The following is a 15,231-nucleotide window of genomic DNA, read 5'->3' as shown; positions in this document are numbered from 1 at the left end:
AGCTTGAATTGAGGGAAAAAAAAAACAAAACATCTGTGTGGCACCATCATCAGGTTTGTCACAATTTGGCTGTTACTCCACTCACTGGACAGCAGACCCCGCCAACGTCACTAGATTCATGCTTACTTTTGTCATGTTGATACCTTTATTAAGAATTTTGATATCTTTATTTTACATTCTATCATGATCTTTTCCGTTTGTGTTCTACGATAACAGGCTAGCCCTCGCCACCGAGCGTGTGACCTTTGCACCCTCGAAGCAGGTAAGAAGCCTACATTTACCTCAAATACGCGACAGTCATCTGCATAAAGTATAAATGTTGCGATTTGCTGCTTCGGTGAGCATAGCGGCAGCGCTTAAGGTGAGCGTGTTTGTGCCCGGTGATTTGCAGTGAGCCAGGCATGGATCTCGTGGACAATCTCATCGAAGAGGACGCTGAGATACAATGTCTCCTTTCCAAACCGACCTGCTTCCTAGTGGTCGGAAGGCCGGTAAATAAGAGGTCACACAGACACGGCAGACACAACATTAGGTACATCGGCATGCGCTTGTCAAAGTCTGGGTAACCTCATTATGAATCCGGAACATCGGCTGGATCTTGAGGCAGAGGAAATCCCTGAAAGAAGCACCCAACTAGATTATTTTCCCTAGTATCGCCGCTCGCTCCTGGGCAATATAGGTTGCTTAGTCCCTGCTCCACCAGGCGTCAAAAACAAGTGAAAGTGAAAAAGTGAGGATTGCTGTTGTAGTAGTAAAGAGCATGTTTAATACAACTCATACATTTTAGCCCACTCACAACCGATCGCAAGCCCCAACAACAGAGATTTCTGACCTCCGTTGTTGCAGGGTGTGGGAAAATCCACCCTGGCCAAAAACATCGCAGAGACCTGGGGGTGTGTCTTAATTGACGGTAAGAAACCTCTCTCGCACCACCTTTTACACCTTTTTATACATTCGCCCGCTTCCCGATTGCAGACACAGAAGTGCTCGACTTCCACATCAGAAGCAAGACTGAGGACGGCGTTAAGGTGACACCACTCACAAGCTTTTTGTCAACAGTTCATCTTAATTTATTCAATTTATTCTTCCACTATTCCCACGCCTCACCAAAGCCAAACTTTTAACAGCTCCTGGATATCCTCAACGCGGGCCAAAGCGTTCCTGAAGACGTGGTCCTCCGGCTCATTCTCGACATGCTGAACTCCACCAAAGTGGAGCATTACGGTAGGGCCGCGATAGCCCCAAGATGACACCGTGTCTTACCCGAGTCCGGCTGAAACGGCACACGTCGCAGGCTACGTGCTGAGCTGCCTGCCGTTCATGTCGGAAGAGGGCGTCGGCGTGGACCAGCAAATGGAAATGATCCGGAAGCTCAAGCTCAAGCCAGACTTCATCATCAACATTAAGGTTAGGTCGCGCCGCTGGCCCTCTCATTGGTCGAAATGGATCCAAAGGCACTCTCGTCCGCCGTCCCGTCAAGTGTGCCGACAAGGACCTGGTGCAGAGGCTGTCCAGTCAGAAACAGCACCCCATGACGGGTCTGCTGTACAATCAAGATCAGTGGAAATCCGACAACGACTTCCATGTCACGGGAGTTATAGACGAGGACGTGGTGGAGGAGGAGGACCCGGAAGACTCGCAGGTAGGTCTTGGCTTGACTCGTGTGCTCGCATGAAAGAAAGACCCAGCAGATGGAATGTCCATGTGAATGATAGCAGGCGTTGTGGTGCCCGTAGGGTGAGGATGAAGAGGAAGAGGAGCAAATGACCCCGAGTTGCACCATTGACCAGCTGGTGTGGATCCCTGAAAGGCAGTCCGGAAATACCTCTTTCCGAATCGACACGTACAAGGATCACATCCTCAGTCCGCTGGAGGTACAAATTGTCCCAGTAACAAATGGACTCGTGCTGTATTGTGACATCGCCATGTTGTCGGTCAGGATTACATGATGGATCACAACCCCATTTACCTGTTTGAGTTAGACGGAAGCAACTCTCCGGACGAATTGCTTTTAGTAGGTGGCTTCGCTCCAAAAGCATGTTGCTAGGCGTCTTTATTGACGTGCGTCCCCGTTTGCTCCTAGTTTGTCTTGTCCCGCCTGGGATCAATGGCCATACAGCGCGTGTCCATTCCAGTGGTTCTCCATCAGAACGAAGAGTTGCCTGAAGACATTGAAACGGTTGGTACTCAACGCTGTGTGGCTATTTGGAACCAGAACAGAGGAATCTCTTCGTTCCGAGGCAGATTTATTAGTATTTAGAAGAAGAAAAAACAGCTCTGGTGCATGCTGAACTGGTTCCTCGTCAAGGTATATTTGACTTGAGGGACAGCGGAGCGATTCCTCTACGCCACGGGTCTCTAAACTCGGTCCTCGAGGGCCGCTGCAAGCTCAGCGGAAGCCGGGAATCGGGCTTCCGCTGAGCTTGCTGATGACCTGATCATTTGAATCGGGTGCCTCGGGGAAAGAAACCTGGAAAACATGCAGGACAGTGCCCCTCGTGGATCGAGTTTGGAGACGCCTCCTCCACGCGAATGCAATCCAGGGCCAAAGCCAACATGGTCTTCCCTTTGTTTTCGCAGGAGGATCTGTTGAGGTTCATGTCCTCCTCCAGGATGTTGGTGCCCGGCTTCCGGTGGAGGAGGAGCCGTTGGGGTCGAAGTTGTCCGGTCGCCTTGAAGGAAGGACGCCTGGTCCCCGGGAAACCGGAATTCTCTGTCGGGTGAGGCGTCATCCCAGCAGCGCTGAGCGCCTCGACAAAGGACTTTTATTTCTAGCGAATGCGTCTCTCCTTCGACACCCCTCTGCAGCTTCCGGGACAAAATGTACATCCTTTCCTCGCAAGAAGCCTATGATAAGTTTGTGACCAATCCCAGGCGCTACCTACTGCCTCCCATGCCGAGCCCCCCTTGCAGGGTTTGCATCATCGGAACGGCGGCTTCGGGCAGACCCGCCGTTGCCCAAATGATGGGCGCCAGGCGCAACGTGTCTGTGCTGGAGCTGGAGAAACTGGCCGAGCCTCTCCTGGCGCAGATGGAGACGGAGTGGCTGGTTAAAGTAAAAGAGGACAGCACGCAGGCCGCCATGGAGAAAATCCGGACCAAGCAGCAGAACGAGCAGAGTTCTGGCAAGTTGTCGACCCTTTTCGCAGCACAATGTTAGCGCGTCTCCCACAAGAAGGGAGTAATTGCAGACTACCTGATTTATTTGAATGTTTTTCCTCCTCAGATGGAACCCCTGTTGTGGAAGGCAAGCAAGCACACATTCAGTTTGACACTTGCGATCGTTAAAGGGGCAAACGTAGCAAACACAATGTGACCACGCTCTTTGGCTGCCCTCAGTGACGGAGGACCATCCTGAAGTGGTGGCCCTTGTGCAGACCGCTCTGGAAGAAGCCAAAAAACAGGATGCGGCCAAGGAAGTCTATGCTCAAGCTCTGATGAAGGTCGTACGAGAAGTAGGTTCATTTTGTATTCAAATACATTTGTGATATGTCGCGCGGTACCCAACAAACACTTACAGCAGGGGTGTCCAAGTCCAGTTCCTTGAGCGCCCCTATCCATCCTGTTTTCCATGTAACCCTCATCCGGTACACCTGATTCCAGGAACCATGATTGGCATCAGACTTTTACAAAGCTTGCTTGTTGGCCAAATATTTGAATCAGGTATACCAGATGAGGGTAACATTCAAGATTCAAAAGTTTCTATTGTCATAGGTATAGTTTAATACCACACAATGAAATTCTTATTTTGTTAACTTTACCTAACAGTCTGCATTCCATGATCGGGCAAAAATAAAAAAAAGAAATATTAGGACTAAACAAAACAAAACAAAAAATCAGTCCTGAGGTTGCAGTGGTCCCTCCACTGTGGTGAAAACAGGCTGGATAAGGGCTCTCGAGGAGGAGTGGACTTACAGGGAATCGGCACACGCGGTAAGACAATACAACAGTGTATGTCCTTTATCCTCCGTGAACGACGGCTAATATCCACGCCGAACAAAGGAGCTGAGCTCCATGTACAGCGTATCCCGTCTAGTCATCTTAGACCTGTCTGAGATGGTGAATGTGCGCACACCAGAGAGTGCAGCACGATGGCCGTATCTTTATGAAGTTCAATATTATGGTGTCGATTATTTCTCATGAAAAACCCCCGGCGGGGTTATCTGCTGTGATGTGGACTCTGAACTGGTCTGTAATTGCAAAGGAGTTGAGTCCAAAGGCAAAGCTCTGGATTTACCAATCGATCTACGTTCCGGCCCTCACCTAGGGTCACGAGCTGGGGTTTGTGACCGAAAGAACGAGGTCCTGGCTACAAAAATCGGTTTCCTCCAACAGTAGTGAGTGGGTGGATGGACGCTTGATTGGTGGGTCTGTTGGTCGGTGGGGCTAGAATGTCTGATGTTCTGTTTCATGGGTGAAAGAGAACTTGGGGTGTAGGGTTAGACATACCCGCGTGGTCATGGAACAATTAATATCGGTATCCTAGTTTTAAATGCTTATTTTTTCTTGTCACAGAAAGAATCGTCCAAGATTGGTGCTGATGTGGCCAACGGCTGGGTGCTTGACAACTTTCCCAGAAACGCCTCTCAACTGGAGGCTTTACATCGAGCCGGGATCCATCCAGATTTCCTCTTCTGTCTCATGCGCACTGAGGCGACTGCCAGTGAGTAGCGTTCCATCAGATCCTGTCTCTCAGGTTTTTGGCACTGGTAGTGCAGCTTGTTTTTTTTGACCATGGCTCCATTCGCACTGCAGACCAGTCCGGCGCTCCACAGACGGAAAAACCGGAAGGTATGAGCCGCCTTTCTTCACCAAATGACAAATTACTGACTGAGCGTGTCTCGTTGTCTTCCGGCTCTGTGGACTCTTCAGGACAGGCCGAGGTGAAAGCGGCAAAGGATCAGTTCACCAAGGATTGGGAGGGGCTTCAGCTGTCGCTGAGCATAAGCCACTCGGTGTTGCAAGCCGGCGACAGGAGTCCCGAGGAACTTCTGGACGAGATCGTCACGCTCATGGAGAGTGAGTGGAAAGCATTTATGTTGTAGCCGCAGACAAGTGAAATGACATGACCTTTTAACATCCAGCCCATGTCAATCAAGTCCATTGCTGACTTCACTTTTAGTATACTAGCAATGGGACTGTTCCTTTCACTAACCTGATTTCAAAGTGGTCCTGAAGGCCATGGCGCTGACCCTTAATGAAGGCAGCATTTTTCCATCCTTGAGCAAAACATGCAATCCCCAAGGCTCAGTGCATTTGACAGTTCTCGTCTGTGGTGAGCGGCTTCAATTTTGGAGATCAATATTGATCCTGAACCGTCGGATATGAGGGCCAGGTCAGGTGGGTACCTACTCAGGATCCAGGTGGCCCGCCCTGGCCTGCAGATAATAATAGAGGTAATAATTCTTCGCCGTTACGGGATCGGTACAGGCATTAATCCCACATGAATGTGTGTCTATAAGTCTGCCGGCAGTCCGCGGTGATGAACCGCAGCGGAAAGTTGTATCGCACGTATCGTTCCAAGGATAACCCTCAATGTCTGTCTTCCAATGCTCTGCAGAGCCGTTCAAGTATTTGCCCAGAGAGTTCTCCGCCGTCGACTTGGATGAGGAAGCGGAGGATATTGAAGCCATCGCAAACCTGGAAATTGGCGACGACGACGACGGCTCTTCTCAGGACTCGGCCGAGGAGGAGGAGGAAGCGGAGGAGGAGGAGGAGGAGGGGGAAGACGTCCGTAAACGGGCCGTTTTTGTGCGGCGTGCCTACTGCCGGACACGATTTCAATGATTTATTTATTTTTTTTCTCTCTTCCCTCTAAAAGTCGGACTCACCAGGGGAGGCAAACACCAAGAGGTCATATGGTGACACCTTCATTTTCTGTCCAGTGGTCCTCAACAAGCACAACACACTAGTGCCCTGCACCGAAGAGATTTCGGCTAAGTACAGAGAAAGGGTCTATTATTTCTCCAGCGTGGACGCCAGGGAGGTCTTCATGCTCTCTCCCGAGCAATTCGTGGGACGTACCGAACTTCTTAAGGTACGAGCCGGATGGCGAAATCTCCGAACAGACCGCGACGGGACTAAATTGCAATCGGTCCCTGCGGTCCAGCCTCCCGCCCTTCGGATCTTTGTGCTGGGGTGCCGCGGCTCCGGCAAGACCACTCAAGGCGAGTGGCTGGCCAAGCAACTGGGCCTGTTCCACATTCAGTTCAGAGAGCACCTGCAAACGCTCCTCGCGCCAAAGATGAAGCAGCGAATTATCCCCGCTGACGAGTCAACGGAAGAGCATCTCAAGGCCTTGAAGTCTGCTGTCGAGGACGCCGGAGGCGAGGTGCCCGTGGAGGAAGTGAGCTCTCGTTCCGTCCGATTGCGATGACCGCTTCTCCCTTATCATATTGTTGTGGGTCTTTGTGATCCTTTCTCTCGCATTTCTCGCTTTTCTCTTTTGTTAGGATGATACGGGGCTGACTGATGAGGAAATTGCTATTAAAGCTTACTTGATGGACGACCTTCCATTGAGCTCACATGTCCTGGATGAAGTCATTAACCCATACTGGACAAGGGAGCCTTACAAGTAATGTGTCAAAGTCACACACGCAACGTATTTGAAAGAGCGACACGCCTGCGGTCGACCCCAATCCACTCCGCCGTGCCAGTCAAATGGCGGTTTTGAGGGTTGACTCGCTAACGGCGGCCGTCTCTTCCAGATCCACGGGTTTTATCCTGGAGGGTTTCCCGCATAACACGGAGGAAGTGCAGCACATGATGCAACATCAGCTTTATCCTGACACCGTGGTCACCTTGATGGCAGGGGTGGAGGAAGTACAGAAACGCCTGTTGCCCAAATTCTGGCAAAGGTGGCGAGACCACCGCGACCGGCGTCAAGCTTTGCTCAACACCCTCCGCGAAATACACAACAAGGCGCGGGTAAGTCCGGCCCGCGGCGGCGGCCGGAACGTCGGGTAAATAGAGCGGCTGCGACGTGAAGCCTTTGTTACGGTTACAGGAAGAGAATATAACGAAGCGGAGGGCAGAACTCATGGAGGAGAAAGCGGCCTCTTCAACAGCCACGGCAAAAGTAAAACTCAAAGCCATCTGACCTGGCGCTCTCCTGCTTCGGATTGATCCGAACCCATAAACACACCAGTTCAGTTGTCGGGCGGAGGACGAGGACGACGAGGACTCGGCAAACATCGAGGACGAGATCGAGGCCATTCTGGAGGAGGAGTACCCCGTGGAAAGGTACGACGAGTTTGAAGACGACGAGGCGGAGGAAGCCACAACGGAGAGGCTCAACACAGAAATAGAAGAACGTTTCGTGGCCGACTCAAACAACATGGCGATTGTGCTGGTAAAACAAAATATTGTCACACGAGTCACCATTACACACCTGTGCTATTTTATTCCATGAGTGCTCTGCGGTATTGCGTTCAAGCTCATTATGGTTCCAAAACTGTAAAACAGCAACATCAAAAATAATACTGACTAAAATTTAAACAGTTTTACCCTAACTTATGATGGTCCCAAAACCATAAAATGACAACAAAATTAACTGTGACATCAGAACAAATTATAACAAAACAAATATCCTGACCTCATATACTCGAAAACGTGTGGAGCACCACGCCAGCGGACAGAGCAAGGTCGCTGGCGGCAAGTGCTTGACTTTCCAAAATGCAGCCAGCCTATATGTACACGAAAAGACATTGTTTGTTTTGTCCACGCGCAGGAGGTCCTAAGCGAACTGAAAGTTCCCCGGATCTCGATCAATGCCTCCCGCAAGACGCCCGTGGTCCAACGTCAGCTGCTCCTGAAAGTGGAGCCGCTGCAGTCCAACCGCGAATCGCATTTCCAAAAATGCCAGGCAATCTCATACAAGCTGGCGCAGCTGCTCCTGCTCTACTCCTTCAGGTTCCACAGCGCCTTTGGCTGCTTGGATCCCGTCAGGGTAACCTCTGTCCCAGTTTTGTTTTCCTTTTTTAACTGATTGCGATTGATTGGTTGATTGCTAGAATGTGCTGGGATAATACAAATAGGTAGAAAAAAGGTCAGGAAAAATGAGGTTATTCTGACTCTTATACGAAGTTTTGGCTCGTAGAATGATGCGGGTTCGTTGATGTTTAAACGCTCTGAAAACTAGCCTGCGTAGCCCAGCCATGAGGGGTCCAATCACTGAAGGCCCAAGTGTGAGACGCACGCACCGCCACCACAATGTTGATGGATTTACATGGAATTCTACATGCGTTAACTAATTCACATTGGTTTGGTTTGCCAACCTTACGGCGAATTCGCGTTACGATCCCAACCGCGGAACGGATTAATCTCGTAAACTGGGGGCCCACCGCATATGCATATATATGTATGTACAGATAAAAATCACCCGGTTTATTGTATTTGCCCAGAACATTGCAAATATTCATTTTCATCAATCCTGCCATCTTGGCCATTTGCGGTGCAAAATGAGCCCGGGCGGCTCATTTTTTGTCCGACTTTGACGCATTGCGCATGAAGAGGAAAAGAAACCCTACAATCCGTACATCATCCTTATTTGACCGTCGGCAAATTTGTATGTTGCGCCGGCACCTAACGACGAGGGCCGGCTGAGGCCGGGTGGCGCAGCCCGTTTGGGAATGTGCGCACAGTCTGGGAGTCTCGCAGTCTTGCTGGACATGGCCAAAGAGGCCAAGAGAAAGGAAGGAGGCGGACCGGAGAGCCTGCATCCACTGTCAGTCAGGTCTCAAATGTTGTGCGATTGCACCATATAGAAACATGCAAAGAATAAATGTCACTGTTTGCACAACACGTACATTAGAATTGGGCAGTCTTGATGTTTTTATCCGTCTAAAGTCAGGGGTGGGCTAATATGCGGGTTTTTCAAAAATACACCCAATTTACAGTAAAAATTGGGTGACTACTTGTACCTGAGATTGACCCCTACTTTTGAATAATACGAGAGTGAACGTTAGGGTAAGGGTAGCCTTTCCAAGCTTGCATCTTTTGAAAAGTAAAGTTAAAATAATTATAGTATAATAGACATGAAGGTGGGCAGATGTATCCGATTGCATGAGAACTCCCGAGGTCCTGAATTCCACGAGACATGAACGACGATACCGATGACGCCCATCCTCTTCCCTCATATGCGAAACTACGTAGAGGTACAGCGAAGGAGAGCTGATCCAGCCCGTGCTGTGGCCTCTTGATGGCGCCTTCCCGGTGCTCTTCAATCAATACATCTATTTTTTGGGCTCCAAGAAGAACCAGCAAACATTCATGCTCAACCCCTTGAAATACCTCAGGCAGTCCAAGCCCTCCCCTACGCTTCCCGTCAAAATGGCCGTGGTGGGACCGCCCAAATCGGGGAAGACCAGCGGTGAGTCCCCGAACGCCCAATCATCAACTCATAGTCATTGCTGTCCGTGCTGTGCCCCTCAGTGGCCAAGATGTTCGCGCAGAGGTTCGGTTTGGACCTGCTGTCCATCGGCGGCGTCATGCGGCGCGTCCTGGAGGAGCAGGAGCACAGCGACCTGTCGATGCAGATGAGGCAGCACCTCAACCGAGGCCTGGTGGTCCCTGACGAGCTGGCCGTTCGGTGCCTGGTCAAGGTCCTCATGAGCCTGCTGTGCAACACGCAAGGGTGCGTGGCGCAAAAGCCCCGGGGCTCAAGCGAGCAGACGACTCTTGTGCCAACCTGCCGCCCGCAGGTACGTGCTGGACGGCTTTCCCATGACCATGAAGCAAGCGGAACTGATGCAGACCAACAGCATCATCCCCATGATGGTGGTGGAGCTGGAGCTGGAGACGGTGGAGGTGCTCAAGCGAGGCCTGGCCATCAAGATGCAGGCCAACAAGTCAGACGAGACCCTCGTCCGCACGGGCGCCGCTCTCGCCGCCGGCCTTCACCGGCCTGCCCCCTCTTTGCGCAGGCCCCACCTGATGCACGACAGCGCCGAGATCCTCCACGTGCGCGACACGTGCCACCGGCAGGAAGCGGCACTCCTGAGGTGCCACTTCCACCGCCAATATGACAACTGGATCCCGGTGGACGGCCTGAAGAGCAAGTGGTACATCTGGGAGCGACTCATCAAGGAGATCAGTGTCAGCATGGAGCGCATCCACACCTACCTGGCCAGGACCAGGAGCGGTAGGCCGGAAGTCGCCCCGGTAACCGGGGGTTAGGGGCCCCTCAACAACCCCCCACCTTCCGACCGCGCAGGTCGAGCGGGCTGCATCGACAGGTTGTGCGTCACGCCCAAGGAGTTTGAACGGCAGCTGGGAGAGTTTGCCTCCTACTGCCCCGTCTGCCTGGCTCTGCACGACCGGCTGGTGGACTGCTCTGAAACGCCCTCGCTGGCATATGCCGCCGAATACAACAGGCGATACTTCAAAATGTGCGGCGCCCGCCATTTGGAGGTGGTCCCCCTTTCGTCTGTGTAAAAAGATAGAAAAAAATTCCATTCCCACGCATCCCCAATGTGAAGGCCGATGTGCGTGTCAATTTTACGGCAGAGCTTCCTGGGCGATCCAGACATATTCGTGGCCCCCGGCTGCCCGCGCCCTCTCCCGCCTGCGGATCGGCTGCCCAAAAAGTTATGTGAGGAAGAGGTGAAGGGCAGGCTCCCTCAGCAAATCGAGCTGAAAGGCTTCTGCCCGGTTACTTACCTGGATGGCAAATTGAGGTAAGCGCTCAAATTGGCTGTGACGAAGCGTCGCATCGTTGGCTAAGGTTGGCCTTAAAACGCTAATCCCTAACAAAGTTGAAGAATACGACGTCCAAGCACCAGGACAAGATGAGATTGCGTACAAGACGTCTGCGTGTGGCGCATGCGTATCAGGTTGAAAATCAATGGGCCCGGTCGACGGGGCGTCGTCATTGGGGCCTACAAATAGGCAGAATTGTTCGATCCGACTGCTTGTCTTACTTGTCACGAGCCACGCGCTTGAATCTGCAGGTGCTTATTTTCGGATCTTATAGCTCGGTATGATAACTGTGACTTGACAATGGTTCGAGATCAACGTACTTGGTGAAATTTTGCTACCGTGGTAGGCACATTTCTTTTGAGTATTCGCCATCGTGTAGATAGCCTGTCGCTATGCTAGGCAGATTTCAGAAAATAAGAACTTGTGTTAATGTGTCGGCAATGCCAGACGCCGTAACAAGGTGGAGCCTTTCAGGGCACAAACATATGCTTCCCCTATATGTAAAATAAGAATATAAAGCCTTGACCTGGACCATGTGCAGCTTTCAGTGCGCGAGTTTGAAGGGAGAATTAGGGCTATGTGAATTGTACACTTCGCCCCACCAAGGTACGAAGCCCTGGTGCGCGGCAAGACGGAGTACGCCGTGGTATACCGAGGCCGCGTCTACACCTGTGAGAGCAAGCCAAAGCAGTACAAGTTCTTGAGGTGAGAGCAAAGGTGCGGCCGGCCCGGGCCGGACTCGGGCAGCCCCCGCTGAGACGCCGCTCGTACCTCCAGCGCCCCGGAGCTCTACTGGGACCTGCGGTTGCCCAGCAAGGTCCCTCCTCTGTGCGAACCCATGGCGCTCACCTCCCTCCCCACGCTGGGTTACCTGGAGCAGGTGAGCCACCCCGACCGACGGCGGCGTCAAAGGTCGATCTTTGCATCTGAGCGCTTTGGGCTGCTGTGAAGGGCGCGGCCGTGGCGGTCATCAAGGCCATGACGGCCGTGGGCTGCCTCAAACCCAAGTTTCCCTTCAGCAGCATGGAACGATCGGCTCTCCACTACGTGGCCTTCTACATGAAAGGTGATGTCGAGCGACGGGCACGGCAGGCGCGGCCGGCCTTTCTCTTTAGAACCTATTGTCACCTTTGCCTCCGCAGCATTCAACCACAGCAGCAGCGAATATGTCCGACAGACGTACAAAGAGAAGCTGGACTCCTTCGAGGAGAACTGCGACCTCATTCCCTACCTGAGTTCATTAATGAAGGGCGACTATAAGCTCCCCGACGAACGCCCTGACGACTTTGACAGGAAGCTCAACAAATTTTTAGCCTTCCGGGACTCGCCCGAGGCAATCCTGCAAATCTAGCCTACGATGGGCCACGCGTTTCCTTTGGAACGACCGTTTTCGCGTTGTCGGCCAACGCCTCGTTTCGCCGGCCCGTGAGCGCTCAGCGCACCGGGCCCTGTCTTCTGGTCGCATTCATTAAAAGCAGCATATTGGCGCTAGTGGATGGCGCGGCGCCCTGCACGTTTCAAATAAAGCCATGCTCCTATAAACTTGGCTTTCTATCCTATATCTGCTACAAATGCCATCGAAATGATGACAGGGATAAGTTTATTATTGCTAGGGTTAGGGTTAGGGGAAATAGCGAAGTTTTTGAAGACGTGACATCTAAGAAGGAAGGGCGGCAGGTGGACGAGAGCGGCACAAAAGCGGGGTAGGATTCCACCCGGAATCCAAATATGTGGTCGGCGAGCCGCTGCGACCCCCGCAAGTGGGTGTTTCAGGGGTCATGGCGTATCTCCTCGCAGCAAGGAGCAAGAGGGACGGCGGTGGCAGCGTCGCGTCCGGGAGGCCGAGCCGGTTCCGATGAACCCGGGTTTACGGGTGTGCGATGCTGCGTTCGGGAGATACGGGCGGGGGGGACTTGTTGGCTTAAAAAAAAGGCTCACAGTTGCGCACGCGCAGGCCCGCGGAGCACTCGCAAGGGGAGAGAAAGTTCGGCAGGGTGTGCTAGTGTGTGTGTGTGTGTGTGTGTGTGTGTGTGTGTGTGTGTGTGGGGGGGGGACTCGGGACTTGTTGTGTTAAAAAAAAAGCCACAATTGCACACACATACACAGAATGAATGTTGCAATCATAATAAAATGCACAACCAAACATCCATGCCTTTAATGAGAACGAGCAGAAGGGTTAGGTTTTTGGGAAAGGATCCGAGTTGAGGCCGAAGCCCTACCTCGTAGCGCACGCTCCACACTGGGGACGCATCAGACCCCCCGCTGGTCATCATTCAACCCCAAGGGGCACCCCGCGTCGGGGCCTTCGGAGCCTCTACCCATCGTCCCTCTCAGATAAGGACTTGAGGACTGTGTGAGTCGGAGGATTTTGTAGGCTCGGCGCAGGCATCTAGTTTCGCCCGCCGGGTCAACTTTTCAGGTCGCCCATGCCCTTCTCATGTCCGGTTGGGAGGACAGTGGCTCGGTCCCTTTCGGTCCCACGTTCGCCCACCGTCCCCCTCCGGTTCAGGGCGTGGAGCGCCTTGCGGCGAGTCGGTCATCCGTCAGGTGGATTACTGACCGTCCTCCAACCGCCGTGACCTCTCTCCGGCCATGTCCTCTTCCACTCCGGGATCCCTGGGATCCAAGATCTGGGGTTTGGGTCGGGGAACGATTCTCCCTCGACCCGAAGCCAAGTCGTCTTCTGTCCTCCCAGCATCTCGTCTTCTTCGGGCCGTCGCGGTGTCGAGTGGTTGAGGGGTTGGGGTAAGGAATAGAAATCAGGTGAGGGGATAGGAATTCAGAAATCAAGAAAAGTGGTTGTGGTTAGGGACAGGGGTTAGAGTCAGACATTAGGAAGAGAGGTTGTGGTTAGGGTAAGGTTAGGGTTAGGTTTATTGTTATAGGCCGGGAGCCGGTAAAGACCGCCATCCCGTGGTGCACTCGCCACGTCGGGGCAAACTTACGGGAGCCCCCTTTGTCACCGTGCCTCATGGTGTGAACCTGGACATCTCGTCTCCAGTGCCCACGTGCGGGTCCTTGACCTCCCGCAGCTGCTTTGGCCTCTGGGACTCGTGTGTGAATATGTTCCGAGAATGGGCCGACGTAATGTATGTGGCTACCACCTGGTTAGCCACATTAGCTTTGGCCCCTGATTCTCCCGACGGATCGGCTGCCCGCCATTGCGTCGCCGCTACCGTCCGTGAAGTCCCTCGACGTTCTTGTATCTTTTTCTTGGCCCGATGTTTTAGGAAAGAGCTGAGCTAATGTAACCGGTTGACATCCGGTTAGCCACATTAGCATTGGCTCTTGCCTTTCCCGACGGGTCAGTCACCCGTCATGACGTCGCAGGTTCCATCCGCGAAGTCCACGTCAAAGCTCAAGGTACAGGCCTAGCTAATGCATTCCGCTAGCCCCCAGCTAGCTACATTAGCCTTGGTCTTTACCTTTCCTGACAGGTCAGTTGTTAGTCACGGTGTCGTCGATTCCCTCCGCGAAGTCCACGTCCATGTTCAAGGTACAGGCCCAGCTAATGTATTCGATTAGCACCCAGCTAGCTACATTAGCCTTGGCCTTTACCTTTCCTGATGGGTCGGCTACCCGCCATGGCGTCGCTGATTGTATCCGCGAAGTCCACGTCAAGTTTCAGATCCATATTTAGCTAATGTATTCAGCTAACTTACCGTTAGCCACATTAGCTTTGGCCGCGAAGTCCACGCCCAGTTGAAGGTGCAGGCTTAGCTAATGTATTCAGCTAATCCGCAGTTAGCCACATTAGCTTTGGCCGCGAAGTCCACGTCAAAGCTCAAGGTACAGGCCCAGCTAATGCATCCTGCTAGCACCCAGCTAGCTACATTAGCCTTGGTCTTTACCTTTCCTGACGGGTCAGTTGTTAGCCATGGCGTCATAGATTCCCTCCGCGAAGTCCATCCACGTCCATGTTCAAGGTACAGGCCCAGCTAATGTATTCGATTAGCACCCAGCTAGCTACATTAGCCTTGGCCTTTACCTTTCCTGATGGGTCGGCTACCCACCATGGCGTCGCTGGTTGTATCCGCGAAGTCCACGTCAAAGTTCCAAATCCAGATTTAGCTTAATGTATTCAGCTAACTTGCCGTTAGCCACATTAGCTTTGGCCCTCGTCCGTCGACGAGGTAATTTTAGGACACATCATCAGTGGAGAACCCAAGTTCATCGGGTGTTTCGGGTCTTTAATCTCCAGACACCCTCCCTTGGGCGACCCAGCCAGGGGTGATCAGTTCCTGGCTTGTGTCCATGTATTGTTGCAAAGTTGTCTTTTCTTACTGTGTTGTGGCTCCTCACGTCCTTCCTCTTCGAGCTCCGTCGTCCAAATGGCTCCTTGCGGACGTGCGCAGGCGCTTTTATAGGAGTGGGGATCTTTCCCCACAGTGCCCTCTTGCGGCCCATTCGAGAAGTGCACTTCCTCCTGTTGCTCCCAGTTTTTGGCTTGAATTTCTCTTCTTATCTGATTGTTGAGCATGCTGTGTGATGTGCCCACTTACCTGCCCCTCTTCTTATCAATTGTCCCACGAC

At 52.5% G+C, this 15,231-nt stretch overlaps 1 protein-coding gene across 1 annotated transcript; it reads left to right on the top strand.

Annotated features, from left to right (window-relative positions):
* The first annotated feature begins 230 nt into the window (after nt 1-230).
* ak9 (adenylate kinase 9) lies at nt 231-12,219 on the top strand. Its single transcript, XM_088402677.1, has 35 exons — nt 231-262; nt 392-491; nt 847-910; nt 976-1,028; nt 1,128-1,224; nt 1,295-1,407; nt 1,481-1,642; nt 1,737-1,874; nt 1,940-2,014; nt 2,084-2,179; nt 2,581-2,720; nt 2,809-3,125; nt 3,227-3,247; nt 3,340-3,455; nt 4,516-4,663; nt 4,756-4,791; nt 4,873-5,019; nt 5,561-5,730; nt 5,822-6,037; nt 6,110-6,346; nt 6,453-6,574; nt 6,708-6,927; nt 7,007-7,078; nt 7,148-7,351; nt 7,730-7,948; nt 9,154-9,370; nt 9,433-9,634; nt 9,702-9,848; nt 9,924-10,141; nt 10,214-10,410; nt 10,507-10,676; nt 11,305-11,403; nt 11,476-11,578; nt 11,650-11,764; nt 11,841-12,219. The coding sequence occupies exons 2-35, from the start codon at nt 402-404 to the stop codon at nt 12,047-12,049; spliced, it is 4,950 nt and encodes a 1,649-aa protein (XP_088258803.1). The 5' UTR covers nt 231-262; nt 392-401; the 3' UTR covers nt 12,050-12,219.
* The last annotated feature ends 3,012 nt before the right edge of the window (nt 12,220-15,231 follow it).

The sequence above is a fragment of the Hippichthys cyanospilos genome, chromosome 20 (assembly GCF_059441005.1).
Source record: "Hippichthys cyanospilos isolate Australia breed blue-spotted pipefish chromosome 20, RoL_Hcya_1.0, whole genome shotgun sequence".
NCBI classification, from domain to species: Eukaryota; Metazoa; Chordata; class Actinopteri; order Syngnathiformes; family Syngnathidae; genus Hippichthys; species Hippichthys cyanospilos.
Note: the sequence above shows the minus strand (reverse complement) of the source record. Positions and strands in the feature narration are given on the sequence as shown.

Bases quoted from the DNA above. Each gene is read 5' to 3' on its own strand.
- ak9 (XM_088402677.1), top strand. From the start codon at position 402: ATGGATCTCGTGGACAATCTCATCGAAGAGGACGCTGAGATACAATGT. The intron at 1,875-1,939 runs GTACAAATTGTC...GTTGTCGGTCAG, and splicing joins ACATCCTCAGTCCGCTGGAG to GATTACATGATGGATCACAA. The intron at 7,352-7,729 runs GTAAAACAAAAT...GTCCACGCGCAG, and splicing joins ACAACATGGCGATTGTGCTG to GAGGTCCTAAGCGAACTGAA.